General features: G+C 47.9%; 1 protein-coding gene across 2 annotated transcripts; it reads right to left on the reverse strand.

The window, feature by feature from the left end:
- Positions 1 to 2547: 2547 nt before the first annotated feature.
- RAVER1 (ribonucleoprotein, PTB binding 1) lies at positions 2548 to 14869 on the reverse strand. 2 transcript variants are annotated; one of them, XM_069946402.1, is made up of 14 exons: positions 14159 to 14869; positions 12223 to 12289; positions 11256 to 11719; positions 8875 to 9066; positions 8661 to 8787; positions 8172 to 8269; positions 7958 to 8072; positions 7140 to 7294; positions 6849 to 6942; positions 6649 to 6767; positions 5722 to 5799; positions 5464 to 5589; positions 5295 to 5378; positions 2548 to 2855 (listed from the first exon to the last, which is right to left on the reverse strand). In XM_069946402.1, the coding sequence occupies exons 1-14, from the start codon at positions 14432 to 14434 to the stop codon at positions 2709 to 2711; spliced, it is 2142 nt and encodes a 713-aa protein (XP_069802503.1). In that variant the 5' UTR covers positions 14435 to 14869; the 3' UTR covers positions 2548 to 2708. The 2 variants fall into 2 exon arrangements, with proteins under 2 accessions (XP_069802503.1, XP_069802502.1); XM_069946401.1 differs by having other exon boundaries at positions 8649 to 8787; positions 14159 to 14868.
- Positions 14870 to 16194: the final 1325 nt, after the last annotated feature.

Here is a 16194-nt window from a genome sequence, read left to right on the forward strand (position 1 = left end):
AGATGGCTTAAAATACTTAGGGGGACTTTGTGAGTAACACCAGCTAGGTTTGGGAGCATTTCAGGTTTTTAGCTCTTGGGGGGGGGGGGGGGGGGAAATACCCCTTTAATTTGCAGAAGATTGGCTATTATTTACAGATATCTATACAATATTTACAGATATCTATACAATATAAAAAGGTTGAGAATATACCAACTGTTTAAAGCAACATCCTGCCATGTCAGGTAAGAAGGGACAGACAATGTTGGATGTCAATAAGTCAAGAAGAGCTGAAACCAAAAAGGTGTGTGTGGCTGCAGCTTACCCCTTCCACACAAATGTTTGGATAGTATGAAGATATATTTCTGCAGCCAGCTAATGGATTTTTAGATAAATGGGACAATTTGTACCTACAACTCCCATCATGCCTGGACAGCTAACACTTTGGCTGTGGTTCTCCAGGCATGATGGGAGTTGTACTTTGGAGGGCAGTGTACTATAACGTACAGCATGCTTGTGAACACTCTGCAAAAATAAGATTCTTCACAAGAATTTCTTTGCATAAAATCTTTACTTTTAAAACCCAGTCAAAAATATTCCAGCAGGTAAAACAGTCACATACAGGACAAGGTTAGTGGTCCGGACACACTGCACCAATATAGGAAGATGGCTCCCTCCACAGCTGCTCAGATCACAGTCAGTAAAGAACATGAGACCCATGATGTAAGAAGGAAGAGTTGTGATGTCATCCCAGGCAGAGGGTAATACTGCACCAAGTAGGTGAGACTGTGGATAGAAGGCTTGTGACTTGATCCTGCAAGACATCGGCCTAGACTGTACAAGACATTGTTAGAGCCAGCCGTCTACCAAAAATATATGGAAGTATTCCCTTCACATGAGACCTACCACATGGTGGAGGCACCTATTCAGCCAACAAAACCTGCACCCACTCAGTATTAAAAGAGGTTTCCAGGAATTTATTGATGACCTATCCTCTGGATATCTGATTGGTCAGACCCGCACCAATCAGCTGCAGTACAGTGAACAGAGCTGGAAGCAGACAGCGCCATACATAGTGTAGTGGTCATGCTTTGTTACTGCACCACAGTGACCCAGCACAACCAATACACAATGTATGGTATTGTATTTTGCAGGTGGCCAACAGCTCTTCAGGATCTGGTTGGCTAAGGATCCCCAAGATCAATTACTTATGACCATCAATACATTTTCAAAAGAGACCCCTTTAAGTCCTGAATACCCATAAAATGGGGGAATATACAAATCTACATGGATGCCTCTATTACCCTGCAAACATATATACCTTAGAAATGACTCAAAAAAGGTACAATTACATAGACAAAAAGGAAAACCTTAAGAGTTACTAACTAGACATGTAAAAAGGGTGATGTACACATAAATTATATAAGTTATAGCAATAGCTTTTACCCATGTAGTGCAAAAAAAAAAGTGAGACCAAAGCAGATGTACATAACCCAGACAGGTGAATGAATATAAGAACCAATTCATTTGTTATAAATAAGAGGTTTTACTTGCAATAAAAGTTACTTCCAGCACTTGAAACTAGATACAAAGTCAGAAAAACACGGAAAGTCACGTGTAGCTAATAAAAAAAAAATAATGATCATAATCTGCAATGATGCAGTGAAGCAGATCCGCAGCGAGATACCAGAACTTGGAAGTCATGTGCAATATAGTTATATTTAAAGGGGGGGGGGGGGGGATTAACTATAGTAAATATAGGCAACACCTGTATATGAGATCCATACAGAGACTGTGGGCCCTATAGAGGAGACTATTTACCCAATACACAGCTGGATGTCCAGGCAAGGAGCAAAAGCCCCCTTACCTAATACAAGGCAAAAATAAAATTATACAAAACTGAACTTTATGAGTTAAAACTCAGACGCCAACAAGCCCTCTAATATTGGAGGTATCACCAATCCAATAGGGGTAAGGGTCAGCATTAGGTATTACTGAGCTCATGCCAACTACTGGCTGTCAGCTGTCTTGTCTGTGGTCGCACCACTACTAGGGGGCCATATTGAAGAGACAGGAGTATGGGTGTATCCTGCGACAACCCCTTTAAGTGTACAGGTCATGATCTGCAAAGATGTGCCCAGCTGAAGGGTGCAAGTAGCGGATGAAGGGGCACAACGATTTGGCTCAGAAAAGCAACATGAACACATGACAAGACTGAACGAGAAGTTGAGCAACTGAAGGGAGTAAATTAAAAACAAACTTTAAAGAATCAAGACAACTAAAAAGACAAAATTAAATAGAGTAAATGCAGCCTGAAGCCATAGAGAACACATAAATCCTTAAATAAAACAAATGCAAACTTAAAAATATATATATAGGGCCCAGGTGCAGGGAGGAAGCGTCCCCTCCTTATGCACAGGGTACACATTTAAAGGGGAAAAATCAACTCCCAAGCACCAATGGCAGGCAGCATTGGCAGCTTAGAGGTTAATGCCCTCAATACATTAGATAAAACGTATCACCTACCCACAGGATAAGTGATGGGGACCCCAATGAGCATGAGAACAGAGGTGCAGCGGGCACACTCTAGATCAGCTCCATCACTCCTATGAGACTGCCGACGCTCCTGTGGGTAGGGAATAGGTTTGAATCTTGGGATAATCCCTTTAATGCGATGTAACTGACAGAGCGGCAGGCACTTTGGTGCTGTCAGTGACAGGCTGCAGCAGCTAGAATATCCTTTTGCGTTTCATGTAAGAGTCTGCGTAGTGCCCGCCCAGGCCTTGCGAGTGCTGTCCAACGTAGCCCCCCTCAGGGCTAGGCTCGGGGGATGGGATTAAGTGCGAAAAGCCACGCTTCTGTGCGCCTATGGGGGTCTAGGAGAGAAAAAGACAATAGATTAGGACGAAGAGGTTACTGGATAACTTGAGAAACCTCTCCCCCCCCCCCATATGCAGTTTGCAACCTGCTCCTAGTTCCAGACATCTCACATGTGTTACACAGTGGATACGAGTAATGTGTGGCCAGGGTGCTGATACCTTAAAGGAGAAGTCCGGCCAAAATTTTTTATATGTTATTACTTATGGAAAGTTATACAATTTTCTAATGTACATTAATTATGGGAAATGCTCATATACTGCCATTTCCCTTAATTTAGTGTATCAGAAGTGTTAGAATTCTCTCAGAAGCAGTGACGTCACGACAACGGTGTAATTCCTATGGAGTGTCCAGCAGGGGGCGCTCTCTATATAGAAGTCAATGCGTACCATTGACTTCTATATATAGTGCGCCCCTGCTGGACACTCCATTGGAATTGCAATGGATGTGTGTATGTAATTTAATGTACTGTACTTTGCGATTGAATACATTTATGGAATACTTTGGGGAGCAAGTGTCCTTGCTCCCTAAAGTATCCCATAAATGTAATCAATAAATACATTTGCTGGGCACCGAGCAGGGAGGGAGAGAGGTGCCATCTACCTCCCCCCTCCTTGCTCGGTGCTGGGAACATATACAAAGTACTACTCCCCCATTATCTGCAGATAATGGGGGAGTAGTACCTGTGCTATCTTATAGCCGCCCGCGCCACCGCTCACACAAGTGCCGCCCGCTCCGCTGCCGCTCACAGTAGTGCCCCCTCCTCCTAGAAACACTATGGCCCCGCTGACTCCCCACCGCCCCTCACACTATCCGGCCGGCCACCGCTCTCTGCTTCTGCAGGCCGGCCGCGTCAGCCCTCACCCATCCCGGCCCGGCAGCACGGCGCTCCTGGTGCTTCCTGGTGTCCCAGGCCGGTGTGTGTGAGGGCTGATGCGGCCGGCCTGCAGGAGCAGAGAGCGGTGGCCGGCCGGATAGTGTGAGGAGCGGCGGGGCCATAGTGTTTTGAGGAGGGGGCACTTCTGTGAGCGACGGCGCGGGCGGCTATAAGATAGCACAGGTACTACTCCCCCCATTATCTGCAGATAATGGGGGAGTAGTACTTTGTATATGTGCCCAGCACCAAGCAGGGAGGGAGGGGGAGGTAGATGGCACCTCTCTCCCTCCCTGCTCGGTGCCCAGCAAATGTATTTATTGATTACATTTATGGGATACTTTAGGGAGCAAGGACACTTGCTCCCCAAAGTATTCCATAAATGTATTCAATCGCAAAGTACAGTACATAACATACAGACATCCATTGTAATTCCAATGGAGTGTCCAGTAGGGGCGCACTATATATAGAAGTCAATGGTACGCATTGACTTCTATATAGAGAGCGCCCCCTGCTGGACACTCCATAGGAATTACACCGTTGGTCGTGACGTCACTGCTTCTGAGAGAATTCTAACACTTCCTGATACACTAAATTAAGTGAAATAGCAGTATATCAGCATTTCCCATAATTCATGTACATTAGAAAATTGTATAACTTTCCATAAGTAATAACATAAAAAATAAATTTTGGCCGGACTTCTCCTTCAACTAGTTCTCCTGTATCAGCACAATCTTATGTCTTCCACTATGGCCCCATGAGCATTCTTCTCCCTGAGGAATGAGCAGTTCCCTCTCCCAATGCAGAGGTACAGAATGTGATCTGCCCTCTGAGGACTTGGATGCTTTTGCCATCTTCCCTCATATGCTCTACGGCAGGGACGTAAATTACACAGCCCTTCAGCTGGTGCAAAACTACATTTCCCATCATGCCTGAACAGCAGCTTTTTCTCTCCAGGTATGATGCGAATTGTAGTTTTGCAGCGGCTGGAGGGCTGCGAGTTTGACGCGTGTTCACTACCACCACCACCTCTCTGCTGTTAACATCCCTTCTCTCTGTTAGGGTGGGTTCACACTACAGAACCTGAGCAGAGAATTTCAGACAGATTCCGTAGCTCGTACCCGTTCACGGCCGCACGCCTTTCCGCTGGCTCCATAGACACTATTATATGGGCGGCCCAATTCCGCTGTATGCCTAAAGATTTGACATGTCAATTCTTTGGGCGGAATGCGGAATCCGCCTGTGCATAGAATCATGTCTAAGGCACGGGCAGAGAGGTGCGTGGCTGTGAACAGGTACGAGCTACGAAATCTGTCTGAAATTCTCTGCTCAGGTTCTGTAGTGTGAACCCACCTTTAGTAGAAGGCAAAGAGCAAAGACATAGCCAAGGGCAGTGTGCTGTCAACCAGCTGCCAGACAGCTGGCTATATAAAAGGGAGTTACACACTGCAACTGAAAGACAGTAGAAAATTAAGGGCTTGAACAAGATTAGAAAAACATGGTACTGTCACACTGGTCCGATGGTTGAGCCCGGTATCTAAACTCCATTAAAGACAGCACCTACCTTACACAAGTTTCCTGACGGTAGACTCTCTTCCTCATAATCCAATGGGACTCCTCCAGGACTGCTTGGACGCCTGCCCGGTGCCTGTACAAACAGCTTGTTAGATAAATGCCAGCATCCTCCAGTAGAACCATTACAGGGCAGACAGAACTACGTGGGGGACTCTTACTTTATTCATGTGTGTCTGCTGGAGTCCAGCCTGTAAGCCGCTAGTGAAGTAAGAGGTAGGCGATCCTGCAGTAAAAGAAGGCAGAGGGGCCGGCATGCTGCTGCTTCTCTCCCGGAATCTGGAGGGCTGGGAAATCAGCAGGAAAATTGTGATACGTGATATTAGTCCTGCTGTAGTGTTCCTATTAGAATGGAGTACAGCCATCTCTATACCAAAGCCGACTGGAGCTCTATCCTAGCACCAGACCAGGGCACTTACCTTATTCCTTGGCTCATAGGCACTAAGGCTTGGCACAATATGGTCTCTGCTTTGTGAAAAGGCACGAGGGTGCAGTTCCTGAGAACACGAAACAAAAGATAGTGTTACTCAAGGACTCAGATCAAGAATGAAAACGAATCCCCTGTGAATGGGTTAAAGGGGTACTCCACTTAGGATTTAACCCTGTTCAATCCCCACCCATAATCAGCTTTTTTGTAATAGGCTTCCATTACATAGGTTGGGCCGTTTGTCTGCAGTACATCCTGACTTACACCCCGAGGCTGCTGAAAATCCTTAATTCATGGTCCACTCAGTCTCCACACCTGTCCTCTCCCTCCTGAGACCAAAGTCACATGATCTGTCTGTCTCTTTGGTTTCCAGGCAAGCTGTAACACCTCATCTGTAACCCCACCCACTACTGACATCACACCAATCAGTGAGCACCTGGCCAAGGGGCAGGGAAACAGAACAGTGACAGCCTCCTGAGCAGTATAGGGGAAAGGAAACAATTGTTTCTACAATACTTAGGTGCAATGCATGCTGGGAAATTTAGTTTCCCAGCCAGCACAGTCTCGGATATAGACTGCCTTTTAGAAAAATAAAAAACAAAACAAAAACGTGTAACTCAGGAACAACGGCAGCTAGAAAGACAGGACACTGCGCAAAACCAGCTAGGTATGGGAAGCATTTAATTATTTATTTTTTTTAATCTCTTGGGTGGAATACCCCTTTAAGATTAGAGTTGATCAGACTTGAGCACGCAGCCATCTATATTTTCCAAGGCTCCATGGGGCTGCATTCAACTTCAGCAGCCACTGCTACTCAAATACTGCAAGCACGCTTGAAGTTCGCTCATCTCTAATAAAGATAATCCTAAACTTCTACAACTTGACGTCACAGATCCCCCAGTTATTATAGTGTGCTTACAGCCTGCAAGTCAAAGGGATAGCCTTCTGTAGGGGTCAGCATGGATTCCTGCAGAGACGCCAGGGGGACGCGGTTTCCCGATACCTTCTGCTTGTAAGGTGCCTGCTTATTGGTTGCACCTACATGAGGAAGGAAATGGTCAGATATGGGAATGCCGACAGTAAATGTAACAAGGGTTCAGGCTCCATAAACCAACTTACACATTGAACCCGTGCTGGGGATCCTGCTGTGGAAGTTCATGTAAGGACCGGAATGGATGTTCAGATCCCTGGGGGGCTCTCCCAGGATGGACATCTGTAATAAGATGGGAGGGTTAGCACAGTGTACATAGATCTGCAGAGAAACAGGTCAACTACACCTTTCTATACAGCAACCTTCTCCAACCTACAGAAGGTGCAAAACTCCAATTGGCTGTTTGTGCACGCTGGGAACTGTAGTGCCACTGGTTGGAGACTACTGGAGTACAGCATCCCAGTCAGCAAAAAACTTACCCCCGACTCTGAAGTCTTTGGCAGCCCACCAAGCAGGGAGCCCAGGACAGGAGTAGGAGGGGGGCTGTCCCATTCAGGAGCCTGTGGTCCAAGAAATGGCTGCAGAGGAGAAGTACCCAAATCAGAAGGAATGCCGACTGTTGGAAGAGCGCCCCCTAGGTCAAAGAACAAGATAAATTAACTCCAATATTACAAAAAAAAAAAAAAAAAGTTAGGAAAATAGCTTGCAATGCAGCTTATAGATCCCCTTACAGGTACACCATTACTTATGGGGGTAGCAGGGGTATCAAAAACGGGTGACAAGACAAAAAAAAAACAAAAAACACACAACACAATTTGTGTCAGAACGCTATACAGATTTGTAAGTTACACCTATTAAAAATTCTCCAGTCTTCCAGTACTTATCAGCTGCTGTATGTCCTGAAAGTGGTGTATCTTTTCCAGTCCGACAGTGCTCTCTGCTGCCACCTCTGTCCATGTCAGGAACAGAGCAGGAGATGTCTTCCATGGGGATTTGCTCCTGCTCTGTTCCTGACATGGACAGAGGTGGCAGCAGAGAGCACTGTGTCATACTGGAAAGAATACACCACTTTCTGCAGGACATACAGCAGCTGATGAGTATTTTTAAATAGGAGTAAGTTACACATCAGTAAATCTAATAAGTGGCAGATCGGTCTGTTGTCCCACCTGGGAGTAGCAGAACATCCTTCGGAGCCCTCTAGGAGTTTTGTGTCACTATCCCTGTATGACTGGGGAGCATGTCTGTTCATAACAGATCAACATGACTAATTCACCCAAGATCAGGAAAACAACTTTACCTAAACCAAGGTCTGGAAGTAGCGGTGATTTCCCCGGCGGGGGTGTGAGCTGAGAAGACAGACCCAGCGCTCCATACAAAGCAGCCAGGGGAGAGTCACCCAGGATTCCAGGTTTCTATAAAAGGAAAAAAATAAATAAAAATATATCCTTAAAATAGTGTATAGTCACATCCTGCGCACAGTGGATACATGGAAATACAAGATGGCTGCCTACCTGTGTGGGGGTCTGTGCCTGCAGTGCCAGCTGCAGGAGGGTGGTAGACAGCGCAGGGTTAGTGAGCAGGGAGACAGCGGGTGCCGCACCAAGGAGTCCTACAGGATAAGGCAAGTGCTTCAGAATGGACAACCAAGAAAATATACGCCTCCTAGTCCTGTTAGAGCACGGTCACACTATGCAGTATGAGGCGGATTTCATGTCAGAATCCAAGCCCTATCCATGATCTGTAACCCCATATAGTATAGCAGGGTTAGGGAACCTTGGCTCTCCAGCTATGGCAAAACTACAACTCCCATCATGCCTGGACAGCCAAGGCTCCCTACCCCTGTAGTATAAGATGGCTATATGTAACAGTAGTTCCATAGACCCCTGCAAGTGCCTAACAGAGTGACTCCAGGAGCAATCTGCACGACCTGTGATCATCTTTCATGACTATACAACACATAACCCTGCAGGATGAGCGGCAGCCATTACCCTGGTGCAGACCTTGCTTGCCGGCGGCTCCGTTCAGCAGTGGGTTGAGCAGGAGCTGTAGTGTAGCCGGGGAGCCCAGGCTGTTCAGCAGCTGCAGGAGGTTCGGCTCGGGCAGGAGGCCGTTCCCACGATTCATCGCCTTCATGGAGAAGATGAAATAAAGATAAGCACCCGTCTCTTTCAGCGTAGTCATCTACATACCAGCCCGGCATCTGTCAGTTCTCACCGTTGCTTGTGCCGCGATTAGGGCGGCCAACATGCTCCTTCCTGGAGGCCCCGGGGCACAGAAGGAGACGCGGACGTTGCCTCCGGCCACCACGGAGTTATCCATCTGCTGCTGGACTATTTCAGCCATCATGTCAGAGTCATATTCCACAATCCCAAAGCCTTTATACTGACCGTCCTGTCCATAAGCCAGCTGGAGAGAGGAAGGGTACAGTCAGATACTTTCCAACCCTTAAGACCATTACAAAGTAGTAACGTCACTGCCTTTCAGCATAATACACAGAATTTAACCCAGAATGCCAGTGTTGTCAGGTAGCAGACCCCTCCCACTGGTCACTGTCATTTCAATCAGCTCCTCTCCACTGGATAGCCGAAGGAGATTTCTTATATTTATAAAATCTTGACCACTAGGTGTCTCACTTCCTTGCAATTTGCTGCTCACTGCCTGTTGTCACTGTAAATGTGTCTCTAGTAAAAACCAGATCAAGACAAACTACACGAGAGAGTGGGACTAAGAGCCCTATTCCACAGTAACGATAATCGGCCGGATCGGCCCCATCTGGCCCAATTCGGCCGACTATCGTTCGGTGAAATAGAGAGAACGGTCAGCCAATGATTTGAGTCATCAGCTGATCGTTCATTTAGGGCCAGACCTAACAATCGTTCCCCCACCACGCATCGCTACGGTTGAATAGCGGTGCGCGGCGGGCGACCGACGATTTGAGAAGCAGCAGCATCATCCATTACCTGTCCCGCACACTCTTTCAGAATGGTCAGCTGACGGAGCGCTCAGCCAATCACAGGCCGGGACTGCCGCGGCCTGTGATTGGCCGAGTGTGGCCTGTCAGCTGACCGGCCATTCTGAAGATATAGCACGCGGGACCCGGGGAGGAGGACGGAGCGAGGAGAAGCCTGGACAGGTAATGTATGATGCTGCAAGGACATCGGTAACGATCTAGCAGATCGCTGCTCGTTTACATCGTTGATCGGGCCCTCTTAGGGTCCTATTACACCGTGCGATTTTAAACGGTTAACGACTTAAACAATCAGAAAACAAGATTGTTTATTGTTAACCTGAAATAGTTCACCTTTGTACACAGAACGATAATCGTTAGTTACGATCATTACTATGATCGTTTATTCCTTCTGATCCCCCAAAAAACCAATGGATAATGTGCTATTACACTAAACGATTAGTGAAAAAACGTGGAATTACAGCGAACGATTAACGATAATTTTAGGTTCAGATTGAAATACGAACGATTTTTCGATCGTTGTCTGCAATTACACAGAACGATCATCATTTAAATTTGAACGATTTAACGATTTTTCGCTTGATAATCGTCCTGTGTAATAGGGCCCTTAGAGTTTAGCCTGAGCTGTGTATTTCTAAATCAAAGCCATTCTCCCCCTGTTCTCCCAGCAGTAACACCTCATCAGCTTGTTACTGCCCAAACTATGGAAAGAAGATAACTGTGGATTTGGAACACCCCTTTAAGACCCTAAAAATGGCAAGTTATCAGAATTAGAGGTATTAAAGCAGAAAACCCTTATCCCCTGCACACAGGATAGTGTATAGTCTGATCACAGGGTATATGACCACTGGGACCCCTGAGAGAAGGAATGGAGGGCAGTGCACATGCTCAACCTGTTACTCCGTTTATATGGGAGAGTCATGTCGCACACTCTGCAGGGATTGGGGTCCGACCACACATCCTCTACCTTGTGGATAGGAAACAAGCTCTTGAAAGGGGTTATCCAGCTTTAGAAAAACATGGCCACTTTCTTCCAGAGACAGCACCAAGTGAATGGAGCTTAAAGGAGACCTGTCACCCCCGTGCTGGGGTAACAGGCTCCCGACCCCCCGTTATACTCACCTGATCCGGTCACGGAGATATAAGTGCCCGAAGCCCGGCGCGCGCTCACAGGAGAGTCTGACGCTCATAGAGAATGAATGGGGAGTCGGATGCTCCATCATTCTCTTCGGGCGCTCATATCTCCGACAGGTCCTCTTTAAAGGGGTTATCCAGCGCTACAAAAACATGGCCACTTTTCCCCCTACTGTTGTCTCCAGTTCAGGTGCAGTTTGCAATTAAGCTCCATTTACTTCAATGGAACTGAGTTTCAAAACCCCACCCAAACTGAAAACAGTAGGGGGAAAGTGGCCATGTTTTTGTAGCGCTGGATAACCCCTTTAATCGCAAACCAAACTTGAACTGGAGGCAAGAGCGGTGCTGTCTTTGGAAGAAAGTGGCCATGTTTTTCTTACGCTGATAACCCCTTTAAACACAACAAGCTCTATATGCTTAGAGGACAAGCTCTTCTGCTCCCCATATTCTTAATGGATAATAGGACAAGAACACCCCGGCCAGTGCTGCCCACCTGACAGAAGGAAGGTGCAGAGACTTTGGAGAAGGCCTCCTTCAGCTCCATGGGGTCACACTCCTGCAGATGGTCCACACACAGGCAGCGGGAGTGCAGCAGGTCATAGGTGAGCTGGCTGACATCCGACCAGTGGACATACAGGGTGCGGGACCCCAGCTGCCGGCCCAGCAGGTCAGACTTGGCTCGAGAGGCAGAGTCCTTCTTCATATACTCCACGAATCCGTAGCCCTTGGGTCGGCCGGTCACCCCGCTGTACACCAGGAAGCATCGCTCCACATTACCAAAGGGGCGAACCAGGTCCTCAAACTGCTGCTGGGTGTAGCCGGATGGCAGGTTGGCGATGCAGAGCAGGGCGTCTGTGGGCTGCAGCTGCACAGAGATCTCCCGCTCACGGAGGCGCGTGTGGTGGAAGCGGCGGATGGCAGAGTCGGCCTGCTCTCCATTCAGCAGAGTCACAAAGGCTGCGGCAGGGAGAGAACACTATAGTAAGCAGATCCGAGGCCGGCACAGAACATACACGACCTACAGGTCACAGCAAGGGACATACAAAAGGGGACACAATGTCTACTCTACCCAGCAGGTTACAATACAGGTCAGCCACCCGTGCCCCCCCAGACCCTCACCACAAAGCCGCTCTGCTCCACCTCACATGATGCTGCGGTCACCCACGGACAGATATTCCAGCAGCTACTACAGCTGGGAGAAAGGGGAACCTGCCAGTGTATGAGGGCGGAATACAAAAACATGGCTGCTATCTTCCAGAAACAGCACCTCTCCTGTCCTCAGTTTGGCAGCTCACTTCCATTGGAGTGAATGAAGCAGAGTTGTAATGCCACATACAACCTGAGGACAGTGGTGGCACTGTTTGCAAGAAAGCTATGCTTTTTCTAGTCTTGGAGAAACCCTTTAAGTATAGTTGCATCCCATGTGAGCGTAGCCCCAAGGAAAGCAGAGCAGTCCTCACCGGTGCCTTTATATTTATCCACAAAGCAGTACTTCAGCTCGTAGTCTCCGAGAAGATCGTGCACCTCCTGAAAGAGAAGGAAGAGTCACATTAAGACATTGTAGATCCCCCTCTACCCCAAGAGGGTAGGGCCACCCTGCCTCAGAGACCACTACTACCCCAGGGACAAGAGACCCCCACAGTCATGTACTTCAGTCTTTATTACAGATAAGTGATGGCCACTGTGTGTAATGTGGACGTTCTATCACAGGGGGCGCCACCGATCACTCAGCCAATGATGTCCGTCCCTCCAAGCTGCCGTCTCTCCCCCCCTCAGGCCTATTTTTACTAGACGGATAGGAATAGAATGGCAGCTGTCAGCTACTTCACCCGGCAGAGTGGGGGGCACCTGCACAGGGCACAGCAGCGAGCCCTCCCTCCCCCTGATATCACCAGTGGACCCTCGGGTGACGGCATCAAGCACGGGTCTGGGGAGAGGCGACTGGAATTTCGCCCATTGTCAGGAGGCCACAGAGAGGGGCACATGGAGATCACAGGACTGAGCGACACAGCAGAGCCGAGCGCAGCCAGACTGGGGGGGGGCACTTACATAAGAGGTGACATCACTGGGGAGAACACAAGGAGCTGGGTACAGGATGATGTCACAGGGGGGGGGGGGGGGGGGGGGGGGGGGGGGGGGGGGGGGGGGGGGGGGGGGGGGAGACTATTAAAGTAAATAAAAAGTTAGGAGACTGTATAAGGAAACAAGCAGTGACATCAGGGGCAGAGAAAACAAGATAAGTGATGACATCACTGGAAGTGATGTTGGGGGGGGGGGGGGGGAGCTGAATAAGTGATGATGTCACCAGGGAGGATAAGGAACTATAAGAGGGATATCAGCAGCAATGACATCAGGAGCAGAGAAAACAAGATAAGTGATGACATTACCAAGAAGTGATGATGTCACAGGGCTGGGATGGGAGTGTACAAGTGAGAAACAGGAAATGGTATAAGCAATGACATCACGGATAGAGAAAACTATGTAGTTGGTGACATCATTGGGGGAAGCATATACAGTATAGGCAGCGAATAAGATGCAGAACAGGTGATATCATCATGGGGTAAAGAAACTGTACATAGATGACATCATCATGGGGGATAAAGATGGTGACCTAACACAGATTATACACATAAAACATGACATCATCACTGGGGATAAAGACAGGTACGTGGTGACCTTACATGGTTTATGCACATAAACTATATCATCAGGGGGACAAAGGCGATGACATCATCGGGGGGGGGGGGGGGGGGGGTACCATTGTGCTCTATGGCAGGTCACATGACAAGTAAACTATAGTGATATTACCCGCAAAAATATCTACAAACCTCTAGAAAGCGGTGTAAACAGTGCCGCTCATGAATTAGGAGGAGTGCATTATGTTATATTACACTAGAAAATTTAGATGGAGTTCCCCTTTAAATAATAATCTGGTTTCCATCGGTTTTAATCAGTGTTTCTCAACCTGTAGCTCTCCAGCTGTTACAAAACTACAACTCCCAGCATGCCCTGCCAGCCTACGGCTGGCAGGGCATGCTGGGAGTTGTAGTTTTGTAACAGCTGGAGAGCTACAGGTTGAGAAACACTGATACAACTGGACAATTTTAGGGTACAAACACAGCAGATACGCAACAGATTTAACTAAATGAATGAACGCAGCATTAAATACGCACTGTCGGATCCGCAGCAGATTTGTAATTGCGGATTTAGTGCTGTGTTCATTCATTTAGTTAAATCCGCTGCGGATCTGCAGCGGATTTTCTACTGCGATACGGTAGGTGTGAAGGCACCCTTAGAGTTTACATGAATTTGTCGCAACTCCGCCTTTAAGAACACGCTCACTGCTTATCCGTGCGACAAAACCGGTCTGCGGTGTCAGTATAACCAGCCACACACCTGGTTGGTGACGTCCCCCGGGAGCCCCTTGATGAGAATCTTCCTCCGGTTCTTCACCTCCCGCTTCATCCTCTCCACCCGGCTCCGGATCTCCTGCGGCTCCAGCCGCTTCTCCCTCTCATCGTCCTTCAGGAACACCTCGCCGTCATCGTCCTCCTTACCGCCTCCCCAGGATCCCGCAACCGGTCCACCGGAGCCTCTAACGGACACGGCCGCCGCCATATTGACAGAGAGTGCTTCGTCTACCTGAGCACAACACTGAAGACCAACGCTCATTGGTCGAGTTTAAACCGACCGGCGAGGTGCGCTCTGATTGGTGGCTTCGGACGCTGCCCCGCCCCCGGCAGCCGTTCCCTTGGATACGAGGGGGAGGGGTGTTAAGCGTGACGTCACGGTGCACGTGCGGCCAGGAGAAGCGCACGCTCAGTCTAGAAGCGTGCGGGACGCGTGCGGCAGCTGATCCCGGTGTGACCGGCGCCCTACACTCACACCAAGCCGGCTCTGGAAGCTTGTGGCAGCGGGGTCGCACGACTAATGTAGCATGCAATTTTTTTTTGTTCTATAAGAAAGCCGCATGATAACTTCATCTTATACACGAGCGTTCACACTGGCCGCAACCGTTTGGGCGTTTTCCCTCTTCGTTTACTCCATGATCACTTGTACGCTGTAATAATTCTCCTATTATCTCTATTGTATATTCAGTTGTACTGTGAATTTCTCTTATATATGTATTATTTTATTCTACAACGCATAAGATGATGTGCAATTATATTATCTATGTTAAAATGCTGAAATTCAATAAAATATTGAACAAAAAAATAAATAATTCTCCTATTGCCATATAATATACTGTGAAAGCAAACAAAAATTATTTGAGAGCTAAAATAAAAAAAATTTAAAACATAAAAAATAAATCCTCATTCTGAATTGCTGCATGCTGACCACTATACATTTTTCAGTCATCTACCGAGTCACGTGATCTGTAGTCTTTACCATTCCCTCCAGTCACCAGTCTCCCAATGCCTGCTCAGCCAATCAGTGAGTGAGGCGGGACATCTCTGCAGTCACTGATTGGCTGTGCAGGCAGTTCCTGTGGTGTCCTGCTGGAGGTGGACAGCAGTGGTACTGCAGGGGCACAGGGACAGGTAAGTATAATCTCATTATTGTGTTCCTACCACCCCCTGCCTGCCCTGTTTTTTTTTTTAGGTTTGCTTAGACTACTCCTTTACACTGGCAGTATTGGACTGGGATCAATTCCTGATAGTTGCAGGACAGATACAGTCGGCGCAGCTCCTGAGCCGCTCTATAAGCGCCCACTGCTGATCAGCTTATTGGGGGTGGTAAAGAGGTTGAACGTGTACCTATTGTTTTAAAAAACTCTTTGGCCGCATTCACATGTTCCATGTTCCGCACGTGGAATGCCAGTAACAGAGTTCCCCCCACGAGCAGCGTCTGTGATAAGATGCTGGGAGCGGGGGAACTGTGTGGATATGCTTCGTGCTGCAATAAATCAGCCGTGCGGCTCTGGCATTACAGCGTGGTGTATATTCATACAGTTCCCCCGCCCCCAGCATCTTATCACAGACGCTGCTCGTGGGGGGAACTTTGTTACTGGCATTCCACGTGCGGAACATGGAACGTGTGAATGCGGACAGAGACGCGCCAAAAGTCTGGACTGGTTTGGGTGTTCAGACCGACAGAGATGACTGCCAGGCCGAGAAGCTTCTTATAGGCCTATTTGGCCGTCAATCATCTCTGCAGAGCGCTATTGTGAATGGGGATGAGGAGTGGTGTGTATACAATCCGGGAACACAGGCTCAAATATGAGGAAAAACACAGTTTCATGATTATCCAAAAGTTGTGGGGGGAAACAAACATGGCGGCCATCTGTACTGCTGCCATCTTGGATTTTACTTCCTTATGCACCTATAGATGTGACCTATCAATTTAGTCCTTATGGTGCATTTACACAGACAGATTTATCTGACAGATTTTTAAAGCCAAAGCCAGGAATGGATTTGAAGAGGATAGATCCC

This window comes from Dendropsophus ebraccatus, chromosome 1 (assembly GCF_027789765.1).
Source record: "Dendropsophus ebraccatus isolate aDenEbr1 chromosome 1, aDenEbr1.pat, whole genome shotgun sequence".
Lineage (NCBI taxonomy): Eukaryota > Metazoa > Chordata > Amphibia > Anura > Hylidae > Dendropsophus > Dendropsophus ebraccatus.